The sequence below is a fragment of the Sceloporus occidentalis genome, unplaced genomic scaffold (genome assembly GCF_023333645.1).
Source record: "Sceloporus occidentalis isolate IW3139 unplaced genomic scaffold, rSceOcc1.0.p SCAF_19, whole genome shotgun sequence".
NCBI classification, from domain to species: domain Eukaryota; kingdom Metazoa; phylum Chordata; class Lepidosauria; order Squamata; family Phrynosomatidae; genus Sceloporus; species Sceloporus occidentalis.
The window spans coordinates 4041880-4061325 of record NW_028316999.1 but is presented as its reverse complement, the minus strand read 5'-3'; the positions used below and the strand labels follow the sequence as shown (position 1 = coordinate 4061325).

Sequence of the window (19446 nt, the reverse complement as noted above, 5' to 3'; positions counted from 1 at the left end):
ATCTTTACCCCCTAAACAGCCTGTCTGTGCCATATGTGCCCCCCAAACAGCCTACCTGTACCATTCTGCCCCCAACATTTATACATCCATGCTAACACACAAACACTTACAGAACCACCACCATGCTAACACACACTTATTCATTCATTCATACTCTCGCCTCCAACCTCATATCTCACCTGTAGCTTTCTATATGGGGGGTCACACACTGTGCCCAGGGAAAGCAGGAACACAGCAGGGGCTTATAATGTATGTGACACAGTGGTAATTTATGGGCCTGTGTGACCCTGGTTGTTGTGCCATTGGGCCACTAATATCATTAGGCAGCTGCCACGACGCATAGACATAAGCGCAGCCACAGTGCTCCTATACCAGCCCGTAAGCCAGTCCTGCCTTGATAATGCATAATTACATTTATGTATCTAGTACTATATATACATATGTCTATGTACGTGCCTGCCTAGGGGTTCTGGACTGTCACTTTGGGATTGCCTTACTGAATTTAAAAGAATAATTTACTGAGAATTTTTAATCCATTGCTCAGTCCTTTTACATGTATTATCATTTATCCAGCATGGACCCCTTTATGATGCTTTCAATTAGCAACCAAATACTTTTATAGTAGCAGTCATGCTTATGGCATAATGACAGAGAGAAGTTAATTATTATAATAATCTTATGCACTCACTTAAATCACATAACATTATTTCTTCTTTAGTATAACTGCGTGTCAAGTACTGTAGGTAGATAGTTTAGATCAACTATGTTTTGATGGTTTTGTGTAAATTTAAGTATTTAGTACCAAAGGTAACATATACCATGCATTTACTGTGGGATATCCTATTAGAGTATACATAGGTAATTACTATATACATTTATGTAATATAAGCAGTATATAGCAAAGTAATAATAAATATATTTAAGTGCACTGTAGTACTTATCTTCAAAAATAGTTTATCCAACCAAACCCCTTGAAACTTGGTATAATATCTGCACAGAGTGCCATTTTTCACATTTTAATTACTTTACCAAGAACACTAAGCTTAATTTTAGAACACAGTTTTTCTGCCAATTTTGTCAATTAAAGTCATTTCATTAGTGTTCTGAAGGGCATAATATATTAAACAGCATCGACAGGACAGCTATTATAAAATTAATTAGCTGTTACTGAAAATGTTTTGATTCTCCCTACTCTCTTTGCCAGCATTGGGTTAATATTATTATATTAAAATGCAAATTAATTTGTGAACTTTATTTTTTAGGCACAGTTTTTTTAAGGAACTCAGCAGATAGGTTGCTCCAAATATCATGGACAACTAATCACAATTCTTCCGTGGCAGCCTCAGTTGCTTCTCTCTCTTCATGTAATCCCAGACAGACTCGATGATGTTGAGATCAGGGCTCTGTGGGGGCCATATTATCACCTCAAGGACTCCTTTTTCTCCTTTACACTGAAGATAGTTCTTAGTGACTTTGGCTATCTGTTTAGGGTCATTGTCATGCTGCAGAATAAATTTGGGGCCAATCAGATGCCTCCCTGTTGGACAAGTATCTGTCTATACTTCTCAGCATTGAGGAGACAATTAATTCTGTCCAAATCTCCTACTCAATTTGCAGAAATGCAGCCCCATCATGTGTCCATTATGCTTCACTGTTGCCTGAAAGCACTCTTTCTTCCACTGCTCTCTAGCCCGTCGGTGAACAAACTTTGCGCAAGTGTACCTAGAAGAATTGGTGCGGTTTTGAAAGAAAAGGGAGGCCACATATTCATTTGGGTTCTTTTTTGGTTCACTCCCTTTACATTTTGTTAAATGATTAAAAATGAATATGTCTATTTTTTAAATAATTCTTACTGGTACTTTACAGCATTTTTGTCACACCTACCTAAAACATCAGATTTTATTATAACATAAGAAAATGCATAGAATAATTTTTAAAACTTTGTTGTATAATTGTTCTTAAACAGTTAATGAGTCAGTACATTTAGATGATTCTGTTTCACTTTGGCACTTATGATTTGTTCATCTGCTCTTTTTTATACAGCTAAAAACCCCAATGCACAGTTACCATCATGCTCCTTTCATTCATGTGACCATTAATCTACATGTAATTTTGTTAAAATGCACCCTGTACAGTAACCCTGTAACATTGACACTTAGTTCATCAGCATTTGTAATTATATTAGTAAATCTATTAATATTTGTGAAAAAAGGAAAAAAAGGAAATTTCACCTTGCTAGATAAACATTGTCAATGTCAATTCACATATCCAAAAAAGTTGTTGTACATTTGGTTAGTGGTATTTTCCCTCTTTTTGCAGTGATTATATGGTCTGCATAAAATTAGAAAAACAAACATTTTATTATTTTTATAAGTATATGTAATACCACATGTTAAGATTTATTTTATGGTGACAGTATTTTGTAGGATGAATATGGATAGCTATTATATTACATTAACTTTATATAGCACTGTCACAACAGAGTCAGTAGAATATTCTCAAATCACAATAACAAACTGCTACAAAAGAAGAGGGCCCTGCTTTTTCAAGCTTACAATTTAGTCGGTGGTTGAGGGGTTGAGAGGAGAAGACTGCTTGGATGGGGGTGAGTTGGTCAAATCAGGATAGAGGTGGTTGGTCATTTAGATGGCTTGATTAAGATGCTGGATGAGAGTGTTAGGAAGAAAGGTTGTATGCTTCTCAAAAAGTGGATTTTCAGAGAGCTTTTGAAAGTTGTGTAGGAGGGAGAAAGTTTTATGGAACAAGGAAGGGTATTCCAAAGAAGGGGTACAGGACGGGTAAAATCCTGAATGCAGAAGAGGAAGGTCATAAGGGGAAAAAGAGGGTGGTTAGAAACAAGAAGAAGATATGAGTTGTCCAAGTGAAGAGGTCTAAAAAGGGAAGAGTAGAGGCCTAAAAAATGAGCCCTGAGGAACACCAACAGATGGTGGAAGTGTGGAGGAGAAAGTTCCAGTGAATGAGGCACTAAAGGTATGGTCAGAGAAGAAGTTTTTAACCAGGAAAGAATGAAGGTTTTGTAGTGGGGATGGTCAACTGTGTCAAAGGCTGCAGAGAGGTCCAAAAGTATTGAGAAGTGGCCTTTATTTTTAGCATTGAGAAGGTAATTAGTAATTTTATGGAGTATGGAAAGCTGTGGACAGAAACCAGATTGTAGAGAGTCAAGCGGAGAGTATGTGGAGAGAAACTTCATTATAAGTTAATTGTATTAGCAGCTTGGATGCCAAGGGGAGAAGGAAAACTGGATGGAAGTTTCATGTGGATGTGGGATCAAAGGAAGGTTTCTTTAGGATGGGAGAGATGATGTTTAAATGGGGAGGGGAATACAGTGTTGGAAAGAGAGATGTTAAAGATATTGGTTAGGGTTGGGGTAAGGACAACAGCGATGATAGGAGGTGTGAGGGTACAGGGTCTAGGAGGCAGGTGGTGAGGTTGGAGGACTAGAGAAATCCAGAAACTTCAGTAGGTGTGACTGGACTAAAGCAGTTCAGGGTGGGTTGTGGCGAGGAGGGAGGTCAAGGTAGCATATGATTGACACCATGAGGGAGGAAGGTGGCAATCTCATGAGTGGATAAGTTGGAAGTTGAGTGAGGTGTTGGGGGCAGAGACGGGTATTAAAGGTGGAGAACAGATGTTTAGGCATATGGGAAAGAAAGGCTGATGTATAGGAGTATGAGTTTGTACATAAACACCTTTGGAGAAGACAGGTCTGTGTGGAAGGCGTAGGTGTATTGCACAGTTACGGTGGCAACCATATTTAGGACTGAGGCTAGTGTATGGTTATTCTGAGCTGTGGCAAAATCAGGACAGGAGTAGGAAGAGATGTTTGAGAGAAGTGTGTTAGTAAGCTGAAGAGTGTTTTATGGATTTTGTGGTAGGTTTGTGGTGTTATTTTGGGAAGAGGAGGTGTGGAAGGTATGGCAAAGTTAAACATTAATAGGCTGTGGTCTGACAGAGAAGGGAAAGCTGGAGAACTGAGGTATTGAACAAAGGTTGGATAACGCTAGGTCCATTTGTTTGTGTTAGTACAGAAGGTGTAGGGGCAGGTTGAAATGAGCGCAGAAGGAGGAGGATACAGAAAGATAAAAAATGGGATTGAGAATTATGGGAATGGGTTGCCTTCACCCAAGAAGATCAGTTAATTGTTGAGAGAGTTAGTTGTTGAAGGAAGGAGAGGAAGGCATCTGAGTTAAGGTGGGGGGATGTTACAATGGAAGAAGATATGTGAACTGTGAAGAGGTTGCTAAGAAGAAAGGGAGATTAAATCTGTTTGAGGAGCAGGGGTGCAGAGAAGTGGAGTGAAAACAAGTGGGGGTCATACTGAGGATTAGGGTGAGTGGGATAGTAGGGGGTTACCTGTTGACTGCAAGGGAAGATGGTGTTGCAGTTCCAGAAGTTACCCTCTGGTGTAACTCCTATCATCTGTCCACTTATGAGGAGTCCATTTGGGATGTGGCCACAGCAGCTATATTTCCAAGAAAGCTTGTTTCAAAGTGAGGCCTAAGACTTAACAAGATTACCTCACAAGTGGTCAGATGTGTTTCACATCTTGCCTTTACAATTGCAATTAAGCTAGACAAGAAGGCACCAGAGTTAACTCTTGAGGAGTATGGAGATAGGCAGGATAGATACATACCAGAGGAAAACAAGGGGTTAAGCAGGAGATAAGGGGTTCAGGGTGTACCAGATGAAGATTTCAAATAAGGATACTAGAGGAAGACAAAGTTTACTCTTTAACTGCCAAAATCACTGTTTAGCCCCCTGACACCCAAAGTATGTGTTTTTTATATATTTATTTTTTATTTAAAACTCTCAATCCCACAGGATTTGGATGGAAGGAGAGGCACAGGATATGGTCTGTGCCTAGCTCAAGTGTTATTGGGCTCTTTAACCCTCCATCCAAATGGGAATGGGGGGGGCATCTATGCCCTCCAAGGTTTTGTTTAGCCTCTCTTCCAGCAAACCATGAAATTGGGATGGCGGGAAGGCACATGATGAGCTCTCTGCCTTCCATGTTGTTATATTCTCACTTATTTGCCAATAAGCAGGGTATGCGAGGATATTTGGGCTCTATGCCCCCCCCCCTACCACAATGCTGATTTACTACTTGCCTCACTGCACCTGGGAAAAGAGAGGGGGGGGGTAATCATCAGTCCATATAATTTATGTATATACTGTAGCATATAATTATAAAATACATATGGATTTGTCAGTAGTCTATGGTGATAAATAAAAGCAAATGATTTAGATTTCTAAAGTGATCTTTATTATTCCAATAAACCATTTTATTCTTCCTTCATTACAGTTGTGAGACTTGTTTGAAAAGATTTGCTGTTTACATATGTCACATTTCATTTTCATCATCATTTGGAGACACAGTGTTACTTTATACTTTAGTCTCACCTAGTTTATAGACTTGTCAGTCTGAGTGAAAAAAACTATCATTTTTAATGACACATTAGCCGGAATAAAATGAACGTCTAAGATTTCCCATTTAGCTGATCTGCAGTTATGTATTTCAAAAAGATTTTGTCATTGCCCAAGTAAGACAACAGGAGCAGTTAATATGATTTCCATTTTTCTCCCTCTGCACAGTAATGCTGATATCTCTGTAGAGCTATTTGTTAGTTTCGTGTTTCTCGTGTTAAAATTGTTTGACCACATTGGAAGTTTATTATTAAGAGAAATAGATAATAAATAGTGATGACAAAATAATGAAAGTGGGATTTGGTAGGAAAGAATTATCCTCTCTAAATGTCATCTTAAACTCTAATTAAGACTGTAAAACCAATTTAACTAGGTGTCTTTTATAGCAAATAAGACTAATAATCTGCTGAAGGTTAAATGATTTCAGAACTTTCAGTTGTTATAGGACTTGTCTGAGTTGAACATGAGAGCAGGCAATAAAAACATATGCTGGTGGGTTTTATACCTGTGATATTTACCATCACTTTACAGAAACAAATCACATGGGTATAGACAGAAAACAAGATGATATAGAAATTGGAGAACATAATAACTTGTAACAAAAAAAGTCACTTAACTTTTACTACTTGATTTACGCGACTGCATGCTATGGGAAGTTGTGTGTATGCAGAAGGTTGCTGCATGTAAGCCACTTCTGGGCTGTTGGCCTTAAAGTTCCAGGGACAATTTTAATCCCCAGTCCTGCCCTATTTACAATGCTTAACTTTCAGCAACACCATCCCGTTCAGAGCCGGCCTTAAGTGTTCTGGCACCCTGTGCAGACTACTCCTCTGGCGAACCCCCTCTGCCCCTCACTGCCCCCCCTCTGCCCCTTCTCACTGCCTCCCCCTCTGCCCCTTCTCACTGCCGCCCCCCTGCCCCCCTGCCCCTTCTCCCTATCCTTACTTACCTCGTTGCCGGAGTCCTGCGGTGGGAGCGGGAGGCGTCCGTCTTCCCGATCTGCCGCGATGCGCGCGTCACAGCTGAGTGCCGGAATAACGGAGAGTGAGGGGCGCCGAGCGGTCGCTGAAAACTTCATGAGCAACCGCTCGGCGCCCCTGCCCGGGACATAAATTGAAACAATGGTTTTTTTGTTTGTTTTAACTTTATTTAACATCCTCCATGTTAAATAAAGTTAAAACAACTTTATTTAATATGGAGGATGTTAAATAAAGTAAAAAAAAAAACACACAAAAAAACCGATGCTTTAATTTAAGTCCCGGCCAAGCGCCCTTAAGGCCGGCCCTGATCCCGTTATCCAGTAATGCACATAATACATAAAAGACAAACCTTTGTAAGTATGTTACCTCAATATTGAAGCCCCCTCACCTTTTGTGATCAGGGGCAGTTCCAGCCTCAATTTTCCTTCTTGTAATTGCCAATTGTTATGTTATACACTAAGTGTTATGTCCTCTTTACCCATTGTACAGCTTTGAGTAACAATAACGATAATAATAATAATAATAATAATACATGAAAATGTAATATAAATTTACACCAGAACATTAAAAACATATCTCACTTTATTTTGATTTATGATATAGAATGTTAGGAAGACTGGAAGCTATTAAAGATATAAGACGTAAATGTTTATGTTAAATATTGAAATTATTTGGGGACTGGTAATTACTTTGCATTCCCTTGCAGAAAAACAACCATATTTTATATATTCATAATGAACTACATGCATGCACATAAACTTTATGGTCAGATGCTAGGCTATGTATTATGAGGCCACAGGAGCCCATTTATTCACCATATAAAAATTCTCACTTATATAATTGATATGTGTATTCCATTATGTTTATCTGGCATCATTGGAGTCTTGCTGGAAAGTACCGGCTCGTAAAATTCAGTTATCAGTTATCGCAACAGAAGCTGTTTGGATCTGAACTTTTCATCAATGCCCAAGACAAACAAATTTTGCATAGAATTTTTTTTTTTTTAATAGGGAAGCCTCCATGTTTCCATTAAAAGTAAATAATTAAACATAGAGACTGTTATAACATATTAATGTTACTTTGAAATCTACACTTGCAAGAAGGGCATAGGTTGTATTTAATCAATGCCTGTGGTGTACAAATGTCTTCGTAGAACATTATCCATTAATACAATATATTGTATGTCTATTTTATGTATAACATAATAACCTGTTCCCTACTGGTTATTGATCTTGACAAAGATAAAAAGCACAACTTAATCTGGTAAGCATGCAAAATACTATGAAGTTATAAATTATGTAACTATCTAGCATAAAACAAGGTTTTTATAGATCATATATTTTATAACCAGTACAATGCATTGAACATGAAAAGTCTCTTCCATGGGCCCTTTCTAATTCTTGTAATGGCTCAGTTTTCATAGAATTAAATTGGCAATGATACTATTGGAATATGTACTTCAAATGTGTCATTTTTATATTCTGATTGCACATAACATGTTTGTTATTATTTTAACCGTTCGTTTATACTACATTTTGGTATTCAAATAAGCATAGGAGTCCATGAAAAATAGCTGTATTTTTTATTTATTCTTCCTTTACCTCTCTATCACATTGCTATCTTTTGTTCTCTGCGATCCTCTTGAATAGATTAAAAATTAGAAAGAATTCACCGCTTTATAGCAGTATAACCAAAAAAGGGAAAATCTTTATTGGGTAATCATCGAGCTGAGAAATTATATAAGTACATGCTTGCTTCCGTTAACCATGACATGTTAATGATACTATTGAAACATTTTATAAGTATTGAATAAATAAATTGGTATCAGCATGTATATGCAGGTGTGTGAGATGGGGTGTCTGTGTTAGAATAAGTGTGTACCTGTGTGTTAGTGAGTATGAGTAAGTGTGTGTATTAGCATGTGTAAATTTCTGTAAGTGTGTTTACATATATGTGCCAGAGTTTATTTTGGAGAGGGGCAAGGGGCAATGATGGCACAGACAAGCTGTTTGGGGCACTGACAGGCTAGAACAAAGATGGCACAGGTAGGCTGTTAGGGGTTAGGATGGCACCCAACTGCTTGTGGCAAATTATGTACTCACAAGCTGTTTGGGGGCAAAAGTGGCACTAGAGCCCTGCGGTTCCTAGTTACGCCCATGCTCTGAGATTGACACAAATCAAATAGTATCTTTATACAGTGTAAAAGTATAATGCACTTATTAGATATTGATTTGATTATACATAACAATAAGTGATCCAGAGAGGATAGGTAAAGCTAATGAATAGGCAAGTCTGTGAATAATAGGTTTAATAGGATGACAAGCATACAAAGAGGATGGATGTAGTAAGAGAAAAAACTGATATTTAAGACTGCCTTGTGGTGGCCATTAGACAAAGAAGTTAATAAGTTTCAATGGAAGGACCCTTGAAGCAATAATTAAAATGGTAGACATAATATTAAGAGAAGATAGGAATAAAGAATGTATAATGTACTGTAAAGGGGTGGTCAACTGTGTTAATCAGACATACTAAGATAGAGCAGAATAGAGTCAAGAGTAGAGTTCTTGAATACAGATGACAAGAGCTTAAATGAATGAGCATGGAAAAGCAGATACTGATAATGTAAAAATGGTGAAGCTGGTGGTTTCATTGAAGTATTGAGTGATTGTATATATCCAGGTGTATTTTATTACACTGCATGCAACTATATGGACCTTAAGCTTGATCTTGCACTTAGTCACCCAAGAAAATAAACAAAACATGCCGAAAGAAAAACAGTTGCTGTATAAAATAACATGCACTGCTTCAAACGCAGGGGGCAGGCATCCAAACCAAAAAATGCAAATTAAGATGTGGAGAAAATTAATCTGATGAAATAGTACCACAAAACAGAAAAAAGTCAGTTTGGTGATTTGACTCCTCCCTTAACTTCCAATTTCTGGGTCTATATAATGTGTCTGAGCATCATCAACTTTAGCCTAGGATTGAGAGCCTTGTTAGCGATAAAGCCCTTTTGTATACAGATTTTCAGAATCTTCATTTGCACTTACTCAACCAAGCCTTACCTTTGCTATCAGATAACTTTTACTGGAACACAGTCTTGATTATTAAACACCATTCAGTTATGACATAGCAATTTTAAAACAACTAGGTTATTCACTAATTGGTAACACAAGTGAAAAGAATGGAAGTAAGGATAATGGAGGAAAGGAAGGCTGTGAAACTATGAATATTTTTTTTTATATGTAGCATTGGGAACATCACTCTTATCAACTCCTGGATCAACTTCAATTTTCTCCAGTCCAGGCTGTAGACTGGCAAGAATTATTTACGCAGTCAAAGATTTGTACATGGGCATCAGCACTTTTAAAGTAGGAATGAACAGTTTTAAATGAATGTTGTCCAGCAAGAGATAACAGGGTATAGAAATACATAAATAAGGAATGTTGTCAACTAAATTTGGTATACATGTTAGTGGCATTCCATGTTTGTGACAAATAGCTCTCCTATATAATTGTAATGTATAATTGGTCACAATATTTTAGGGACATTTATAGTTCACAAAATATTACTACATAATTAGATTTAATATTTGAAACAATCAAATAACATTTTATTGATGACATTCCGAGAAAAGTGAATGCAATCTGTTTATAGTAAAAGAAGCCTGGTTAACACTCAATTGAGTAAGTATTCTATCGATTGAATCTTATTTTATTTTTTTCAGTTTTACTTTAAATTATGTGTAAAAGCAGGAAAAAATACAAGGTAGTCATTTATTTACTTGCTTGTTTACTTATATATATAATTTTTTCTGGTTTCTAGTAAGTCAAGGAGGTGTGCTGATGGCTACAGACATGTGTCCTGACCCTGGAATACCTGAAAATGGAAAAAGAACAGGTTTTGACTTCAGGTATTTTTCTAAACATTTATTTGTAATATCTTTGCAAATGGTATTTCATATTTAAATGAATGCATTTTATGTAGCACCAGAGCAAATTAAGAGCATGATAAAAAATTACAAGGAAAGGTATGTTGTTTTACTATGTATTCTTGTCTTGTTTGCAAATTAAGTGTCAAGTTCCTAGTTTCAATTGTTCTTTAGTGATCCTACATTACAACACAGTAGAAAGAAGCAGAATAGTGTATTAGAGAATTCCAACCAATAAAGTACCGTATTTGCTCGATTATAAGACAAGGTTTTTTTCAGAGCAAATGCTCGTCTTTTAATCGGGGTCATCTTATAATCAGACCTCAAATAGAGGTCTGACTATGAGACTAAGACCCAGATCCCCCGCAGCGCTGCAGGGAACCTGGATCCTCCTGTCTTATGCCCCCCATTTAACACCCCCCCAAACCTACTGGTGCTTCTGACTCCCTGGTGTGTAGTCGGGGGGCAGCGTGTAGACGCTGCAGCCGGAAGTTGGTGTGGTTAGCAGCGGGGGTTGCCTACGCGAATCGCGTAGACGTCTACCCCCTGCCCCGACTACACACCAGGGAGTCAGAAGCACTGGTAAGTTTGGGGGGGTGTTAAATGGGGGGCATAAGGCATTTCTGTAGGCAGAGTGCTCTATGATATGCCTTTTAACCCTCTTAATGCCACTCTGCCTCCAGATATGTATTTTAACCCTCTATACGCCACTCTGCCTCCTGAAATGCCTTATACCTCCGTATATGCCACTCTGCCCCATAATATGCCTTTTAACCCCCTAAATGCCAGAGCATACATGAAGTGTCCAGAATTGGACAGCACAGTCACATTTTAGTACATATGCCCGGTCTTTTTGTTTATTGCTCCCAAAAAATAATCATGTATGTTTGATACCCATTAACATGCTTGCCTGCTCTTTGCACAACAACCTCACAACCACCTTATGTGATACGAGCAAAAGCCATTTCCCCTGACGCCACAGTTCCAAATTATGTTTAGTCTTTGAACTTAGACATAAAATAGGTTCACCAGATGTCCACATTTTCAGTGACACTGTCTTGTCTGAGACTTCTTTCTTCCGTTTCTGTTTGTCTTCGAATTGTTTTCTGAACTCATGTTGCATCTAAAGGTAAATTGCATTTCAAAATTCTTTTCTGCCACTAAAGCTAGTAAACAGAGTCAATGTCATGATATACACCCCACTAACTTTATCCCATCTTCAAAACATAACATCAGATTGTGCTAGAATTTGCTTGTTTATCTTATGTTTTTATCTTAAAAACAAATATTTTTTTGACAGACTTGGGCCCCAAATCATAAGTATCCCATTGATGTGGCACACTTGGCTTGTATGTTATATATAGTGCTACTAACAAGCCACATTTCCAATTTTGAGGATATAGTATGGCATAGTATTGTATATAATTGTACGTTATATTATAGTACAGTATAGCTCACTTACCACATTTCAATCCCTCTTGATTAAACATTTTTACAATGTTTGTTGTGATTAATTTAGTATAATTTCTCAAATGCAGAAACAGATTTTTTTTTCACATGCATGTTTTAGAAGTTTGGCTGCCTTTATTAGCGGAGAATACAAAAATCATTTTATGGGTGACTAGGGGAAATAAGAATAATTGGATTTATTTTGGAAGGTTTTGATGACTTTCCAGAATGCTTTTTTTCTGCCAAGGACTCATTTCTGGAAAAGAAGAAAGCGGTTGTTTAGCCTTTATTTGCATTTCTTTGTTAGCTTTCTGAAGAAATAACTCAACAAGATAGGCTTTCTCTCCATATTTAGCCCAGATTAATAAAAAAACATGCATTTTAATACTTTTTAATTTTAAGTGGTTTGTAGGATTGATTTTGAATTTAATATTGGAAGTATTTAGATACTATTCTGTTCAATACTATGTGCACTCTGAAATATTCATTGATTTCACCTTAGTTAAGCATTTAGTGGGCAGAATACAAAAAGCTTCTGGTCTTATAAAAAAACCTAGATTTAGTTCATCATTTTATGGTGATTGATTAGCTATATACTTTCCTGTTACTACTGTTGTATGCCAAGTCCTTGAGCTGGTTTTAATTTGTAATTTGGTAGTATAACACATTTGAGTCTTAGTGAACAGAAAGGATATATTGATTTATAAGGATGAATGCATGGCAATTACTAAAGTGTGCCATGATTCATAAATATGCAGATTATATATTCTCATAAAGGCCAAATAAAGTATAAATATGTACATGTATAAATGTTTACAACAGTCATGTATTACTTTGTAATATGACATGAATAGCCATGCTAATACTAGCATGTAAGGGTAAATGTTCAACTAAATAGTTGCATTGACTCCAATTAATGTTCGTTAAGTATAATTTAGAGGTCTAGATGTATAGATATCCTAAAGGAAATGTAAAAAATTTTGTCTTCCGGCTCCAGATATTTAATTAGAATTCATGGGGGCATGTAATGTATTAAAACAGCATAGCATATTACCATAGCATATTAAAATAAAATATACTATCAATTTTCGCACTGGTGCAAATCATGTTGGTCATGAGGAACTGCAATTAATTATGGATCAAACAATTACTGGGTTGTTTGTGAAATAATTAAAAGTTTGGAGAGAAAAGCTAATAAACAACAAACAATATTTCACTGCCAAAGGCGAATATAGAAATACTGAAAGGTATTTATTTAATTTCTGGGAAGGATATATTCCAGGGCAGGCACAATGTAACATTGCTTTTGCTTTTTATATAAAGATAAAAACTGAAATATTTAGCAGGAACCCATCATTAAAACATTAGTATGTTGTGTAATAACATATAATTATGTTATTATGTAACACTAGTTAATTTAATCTGTTTGAACGTCATATACATCTGCCCTTTTCTATGTGCAAAGACATAAAAGGTACAAGTAGTTCCATCTTACAGCTTCTACTGTACAATATAAGTCTCTGTCCATTAGTATGTCTGTATGTAAGTGAATCCTGAATATTTTAACTAAAAGAATGACCCATTGCACAGCACTACAGAATTTGATGGTGCTATATAAAACAATAAATAATAATACTAATAATAATAATTAACTTGACAGCCTTTGGAACTATAGTAGGGATAGTGGTGTGTTCTGTAGGCCTAGGGCTATAGATTGAAGAGTAACAACCCTTGTCCACTTTAACCAGAGAAAGATCATTCTATTGGGCAATCAGATTCTCTACTAGGCCACAGCTTGATGGACCAGTTGAGAAAGCAATCTCTTTACAACTGTCCCATTTATACTCCATGCTTCAAACTTCATAGTTCTTCCTGTGCTGCACAACCTTCAGAGGCAGAGAACTGTGATCTGATTTTGTATCCAGAGATGCATAGCATTCTGAAGGAATCAGCATGGTGAGTCTGGGGAAGAGGAGAGGCTGTGGATGCTGCCCTTGGTAATGCCTAGGACAGCATCCTTATTAAATATATCAATGTCTAACAACCTTTGGGCAATGCTTACATAGCACAAATTCAATACATTATGCATTGATGTAATAATGAGCATTGGAATAATAATTATGGTTTATGATTTGTCTACCCTACAGACAAGTTCGGCTTCACTTATACTCACGGAATTTAAATAATTATTAGTAGAATTATTAATGTTTTCATACTAATATTATTGTTTTTAAAAAAAATATAACGTACCCATCTCATATAGATACATAAATAGGCAGATAGCTATGGATTGTTTTTTATGATATGTGTATTAAAGTAAATGATTCATAGGCAATTATTTAAATTTCCTGAACAGTTCATAATAATCAAGAGAAAAAAAAACATCAAAATCAACCTACATTTTATAGGTCTTTTCGTTAGCTGAGAAATAAATTATTTAATATGTTTTCTCGAGCTCATTTTCATTATAAGGCATACTGTGAGCAAATGAAGTGAACGGAAAAGGGAAGTGGATGATTACGTCTAAATTACTGCTTCCTGTAGAAATAGCATGGATAGAATCATATCTTTCATTAAGGAAAATAAACAACATAATTTGATGTTAGAAATCTTGTGGATGATTTGTTGAACTGTAAATTGATCACTATATATGTCTCTAATTCAAGTTTCCTCCCATACATGCATGGAATTCTAATGTCATTCTTTTCTTGGTTGCCTATGTTGTGGTTTCATTAATAAATGTATATAAATTATATAAAGTAGCTGAGCCAGAAAATTATTACTGTGAATTATCAAGGGTTCTAATAATCAAGCCAATTTGCGAAGTGGTGGCCCTGCCAAGATGGATTAGTCACCTAGACCTATTTTTGACACTGAAGCAACAGGGTTCTTTTCTCCCTTTATGGAGCTCTGTACTTAAAAAATAGCATGACGTTACTTTATCTGTAAAGGAAAAGGAATTATTTAAATACTCAGTATACCAGGGAAGCTGCTAAGTGATCACTTTTAGTTGGTCACTAAAGTGTTGCTACATAGCAGATACCTGGCTGGCTGTGTGAGTCCTCTTTGCTTTCCAATGATCTACATAGCCAGTACCCAATGAGTTAAAGAGACACTTTAAAGCAAGGTTTAATTTTTTGTCTTGAATTTCTCTTAGACAGTTTAATGAATAACACCACCTATCCAAGACAAACTGTTGGGAGTAGTTAATTATTCTGTCCACTAGGGACTTGTCAATATAAACAATGGGAGAAACAGTGTATCAACTTTATAAAGATAAAACATGTAGAAAACATAAGTGTTAATTAGCTTTTCATAGCTTCAAGGTATCTGGAAGGTTCACAAATGGAGCATGTTCACATGTGTCTCTGGATCCCTATGTAATATCCGAAGGTTTCTGGAAATCACTTTCCAAAATAATATTTAATCTTAAAAAAAATGGTTTTGTGTCTCCATAAGAAGGATAAAAGTATAAACATTTATTGTATCCATTTAAAAGTTCATGACAAAAATGGCCATGCCACTCCAATAATCCTAACTGGTTTCAGCATTTCCAATGCCGTTATCAAGGTTTGACTTGAGTCAATTTTAAAATATAATTTGGTATTTTTGTGATTTTCGCATTAGACAGTTTTAGATATTGCATAACCCTACTCTAGTGAGAAAAGGTCAAATTCTCATTCTTCAATTGTGATGTATGTTCTTCTAAGGAATATTGGCTTTCCAAGTGTCTGATAGTGTTTCATATTAAAAAAAAACAAAAATACAGAGAATGAGTATTATTAGCAAGATTTTACTTAAGCTCAAAGACCTTTGAGAACCCCTAGAAAATAAAATTTGGTAAAAAGGACATAATAATAAAATGTGTAGTGCAAGGACAATAAAGAAAGTAATTTTTTGAAAGTGGACAAGGGTTAGTAGGAAAGTAGAGCTTGGTTAAAACATCCCTGAAAATGAGCCAAAACGATCAACCCCTGCCATTGGGAAAATGTTGCAGGGAAAAATGTATTACTGTTTATGAGTGTTTGTAGAGGCATACATCAGGCTACAATAGTTACATTGGCGGACAAAACCTGCATGTTCATCAATGCTTTTATGGCACTTACCGCTGAAGCCTGTCAAAAAAAAATCTTTAAAAGTGTTACCTATTTCTAGTAAAAAGTAGTGTAACATGTTAGAATTGTTAGGGTTACCATTGTATCATCCCCTAATGTGGCTTCTTCTAAATGCGTACATCCCTGGTGTGCGTCATGAAAAAAGAAACAATATACCAAAATTCCACCAGTAAAATTGTCCCAACACATTATTCTGCGTTGTTATACCATAACTGCAACTTATATTTATTCGTATTGTCTGATTTCACATAGAATTCTACCTCAAGAACCAATTACACTGCCATTCAAGTCATATCAAGTGAGGATGCTATGTTATTTTGCTGGCAGTAACACTTCAGCTGATGTAATAACAGATCCTACATTATCTGGACACCTCATAATACTGCCTTTGATACAATCATATATATATATTTCTTTTTACCATTTCTAGAGTGGGAGCCAATGTCCAATTCTCCTGTGATGATAATTATGTGCTACAGGGCTCAAAGAGTATTACTTGTCAGCGAGTAACTGACACCCTTGCTGCTTGGAGTGATCATAGACCAATCTGTCGTGGTAAGTACATTGAAAAGCAGAATCAAATTTAAATACTTTCAAATTATAGATTTTACCTTTTGTAAAAAAAGAAAAGAGAGAGGAAATATCATTGAATCACAGGGTAATAGTGTGTTCTGTATGACATATATACATTTACATTGAATTGAAAAACAAAAAGCAAAAAAAAAACTGTTTGCAATCATCAATTATAGAAGAATTTGTGGCTGTTGATGTCATAAATTAGCTAAATTGTGCAATTAAATTGTGCTGTTCAGATTTGCTTTTCAAATAAAGTCATTTAGAAATCATAGGTTCCCTGCCAAGGTGTTTCAATATTACAATATTGCAGCTACAAAAAAAGGCAAAAATGTTTTATATTTATTTTATTTTTAGTTTTTATTTATTATTATTATTTAATTCTTTACTTTTTTTTTTATGAAAACAACCTACTGACTGCAATGCAACATGTTAAATATTCTTTAAAATGCTAGCTGCTACTTGCGTTCCGTGAGAATCTCAGTTTTGCAAGTTACAGGTGAGGGAGGAATTTGAATTCAACCTGTTGGTTAGGTAGCAGGTATTGCAAAGTAAACAAGCAAATACAACCTCTTTAGTTGTTCCAAAATAATAATACCAAGCTCCTTTAGTTATGCCAACATAATTCATCTCCTGTACAGTATTAACAGAAAATTATAGAATTTTAGTTATATACTCAAAAAACTTTTTGTTAATTACCTAAAGTGTAATTCTCTGGATAAGTTTTTGTGATAGATATCCCAACATGTTTTTCAAAGAGGTTAGCCAATATTTACATCCTAAAGTTATGGTGGTAAAATTGCTACATTCCTTAATTAATATTTTCTTTCTGCATTTATTCTTTCATGTAGATAAAGCAAAGTACTAAAAAGTACATGAATTCTTTGCCATTTGCTTTCTATATGTATTAATGCATTTCCATTATATACGACCAAGTGCTTTTCTGGGGAAACAAATGTAAACATTTAGTTTCAAGACTGGGTGATCATTCTATATTTTCATATCTAACCCAGTATTAATTCAGAATAACTGTCACACATACAAGATTTCAAACCCAAAATAATGATTTCATGTTTATTAAGGTACAGTAACTATTAACCTTGAGCAATTGGCATGGAAATGAATGACAGAGACAGTGGAAAGTGACAGTGCAGTTCATTGCATCTGTCAACTAAGTGTCTCCATTCTATTTAGTACACACTGTTTAATGACATGTTCTACCAACTTATGAGACACCATATTTACTGAACAATCTGTATTACAAAATAACTGAGGCAAATACATAGCCTATTACCAAACCTGGGAAATCTTCCTCTTCTTAGGGAATGACTTTGTAGGGGGGTGGTGTTATACATGCAGGCGGAAACAAAAGTTTGGGAGTGGGAGCGAAATTGGCTAAATGCTGCTCCGCTGCCCAGGACGAGGAAGTGAGTGACCCAGAGACCCGAGAAAGCAGTCTTTCACCCACAGGTTCTGGATTAAACCTAGAGAGTTCCCAGTTATGCTTATTACTTTAGTGTGTGTCTGAACAGTTACAGGTATATTATGGAACTGAGCTACTGAAAAACAGAAAGGACACTTTTATTATTATTAAAACCTCTTAAATACTATCACACATTATATCACTGACAGGGACCCTCTCACTTACCTAAACTCCAACAATAGTTGTGGAATTGAGTAAACACTGGCAATAGTCAGCTATTCTGGCTTGATAATTTAGGGTCAGTACCCTAATAGTTCCTCCCTTTTTGCTGTTTTACTAGCCATCCTACATATAACCAACCTGACAAGGTCTTTAGGTAAACTGGATGGGTACTTTCCACGTTCCTTCCATGTATATCAAGCACTGAGCTTGTTGTCACTGAAATGGATCTTTGTGATAGATTGAGCAGATTTGCTTTTGTCCTGGACTTTTCACAAAATGTTCCTCTAACTAGCATTAAATGGATAAGTGCATGGGTTATATGTTTCATTATGCAAACTTTTTACTCAACACAAAAAATACCTTTGTAATAAGATTTCAACCACTGCTGCAGACTAGAGCCCTGCACGGGACTGCTTTTTTAATCCCGCTCCCGCCCACTCCCGCTGATTTGTTGCCCAATCCCGCCTGCTCCCGCAATGTGGGTGTTCCACTCCCGACAATCAAACTCACCTCCTTACCTGAACTGCAGATTTCCCGCGCAGTCCCACAAGGCTGCCCTCGAGTTGCTCCCTCACAGCGTCTCTTCTCTTGCTCCGCACAGGAAAAAGGCGGCGTACCGAGACCCGCAGGTACAGTGCCTGACCACCCGCTCCCGCACGCAACCCCCGCGACCTCAAGACCGCCCGCGACCTCAAGTTTTTTGTGGGTCCCGCGGGACCCACCTCCCAATGCAGTCCTCTACTGCTGACCACTCCGTGAGTGGATCGCCTATAAAGCCAATCACATGCATAGAGATGAGAGCTGTGTTTCAGTTTTGCATTTTTTCATTTAAAAACATTGAGAGCACCGCCAACATTTTTTTCAAATATGTATCTCATTTGATACTTTTTAAAATCTATCTATATTACTTAATTATCGTGAAGGTATGAATAAAGCTTACAATGACAATATTGTTACAGCAAGAACTTGTGGATCGAACCTCCAAGGGCCAGCTGGAATAATCACATCACCCAACTATCCTGTTCAATATGAAGACAATGCACATTGTGTTTGGGTGATAACAACTTTGAATCCAGAAAAGGTATGAGAATCCTATCAATGTATTCCAACGCAACAAGATATGTTTTTTCTTATAATGTGGCCTGTTTGTAGCCACTTCTGTGTGACCCTTCAATTGGAGAGACTGAAGAAGGTACATATGTCTTCCTATGTGAAAATTATACTTCAGGTTTATAGATGACCACAGAAAGTGTAGGATGAGCAAGCGGGTAATGCTACAAAATCAATAATATATACTGTGCCAAAATA

At 36.4% G+C, this 19446-nt stretch overlaps 1 protein-coding gene across 1 annotated transcript in view; it reads left to right on the top strand.

Annotated features, from left to right (window-relative positions):
- The window catches only part of LOC149302324 (CUB and sushi domain-containing protein 1-like), a 589437-nt gene that overhangs the window by 339107 nt on the left and 230884 nt on the right, over nucleotides 1-19446 (top strand). The window contains exons 8-10 of the mRNA XM_089482423.1: nucleotides 10251-10338; nucleotides 16351-16475; nucleotides 19098-19219. Coding sequence (XP_089338549.1) covers nucleotides 10251-10338; nucleotides 16351-16475; nucleotides 19098-19219 — 335 coding nt within the window. The remainder of the gene's footprint in view (nucleotides 1-10250; nucleotides 10339-16350; nucleotides 16476-19097; nucleotides 19220-19446) is intronic.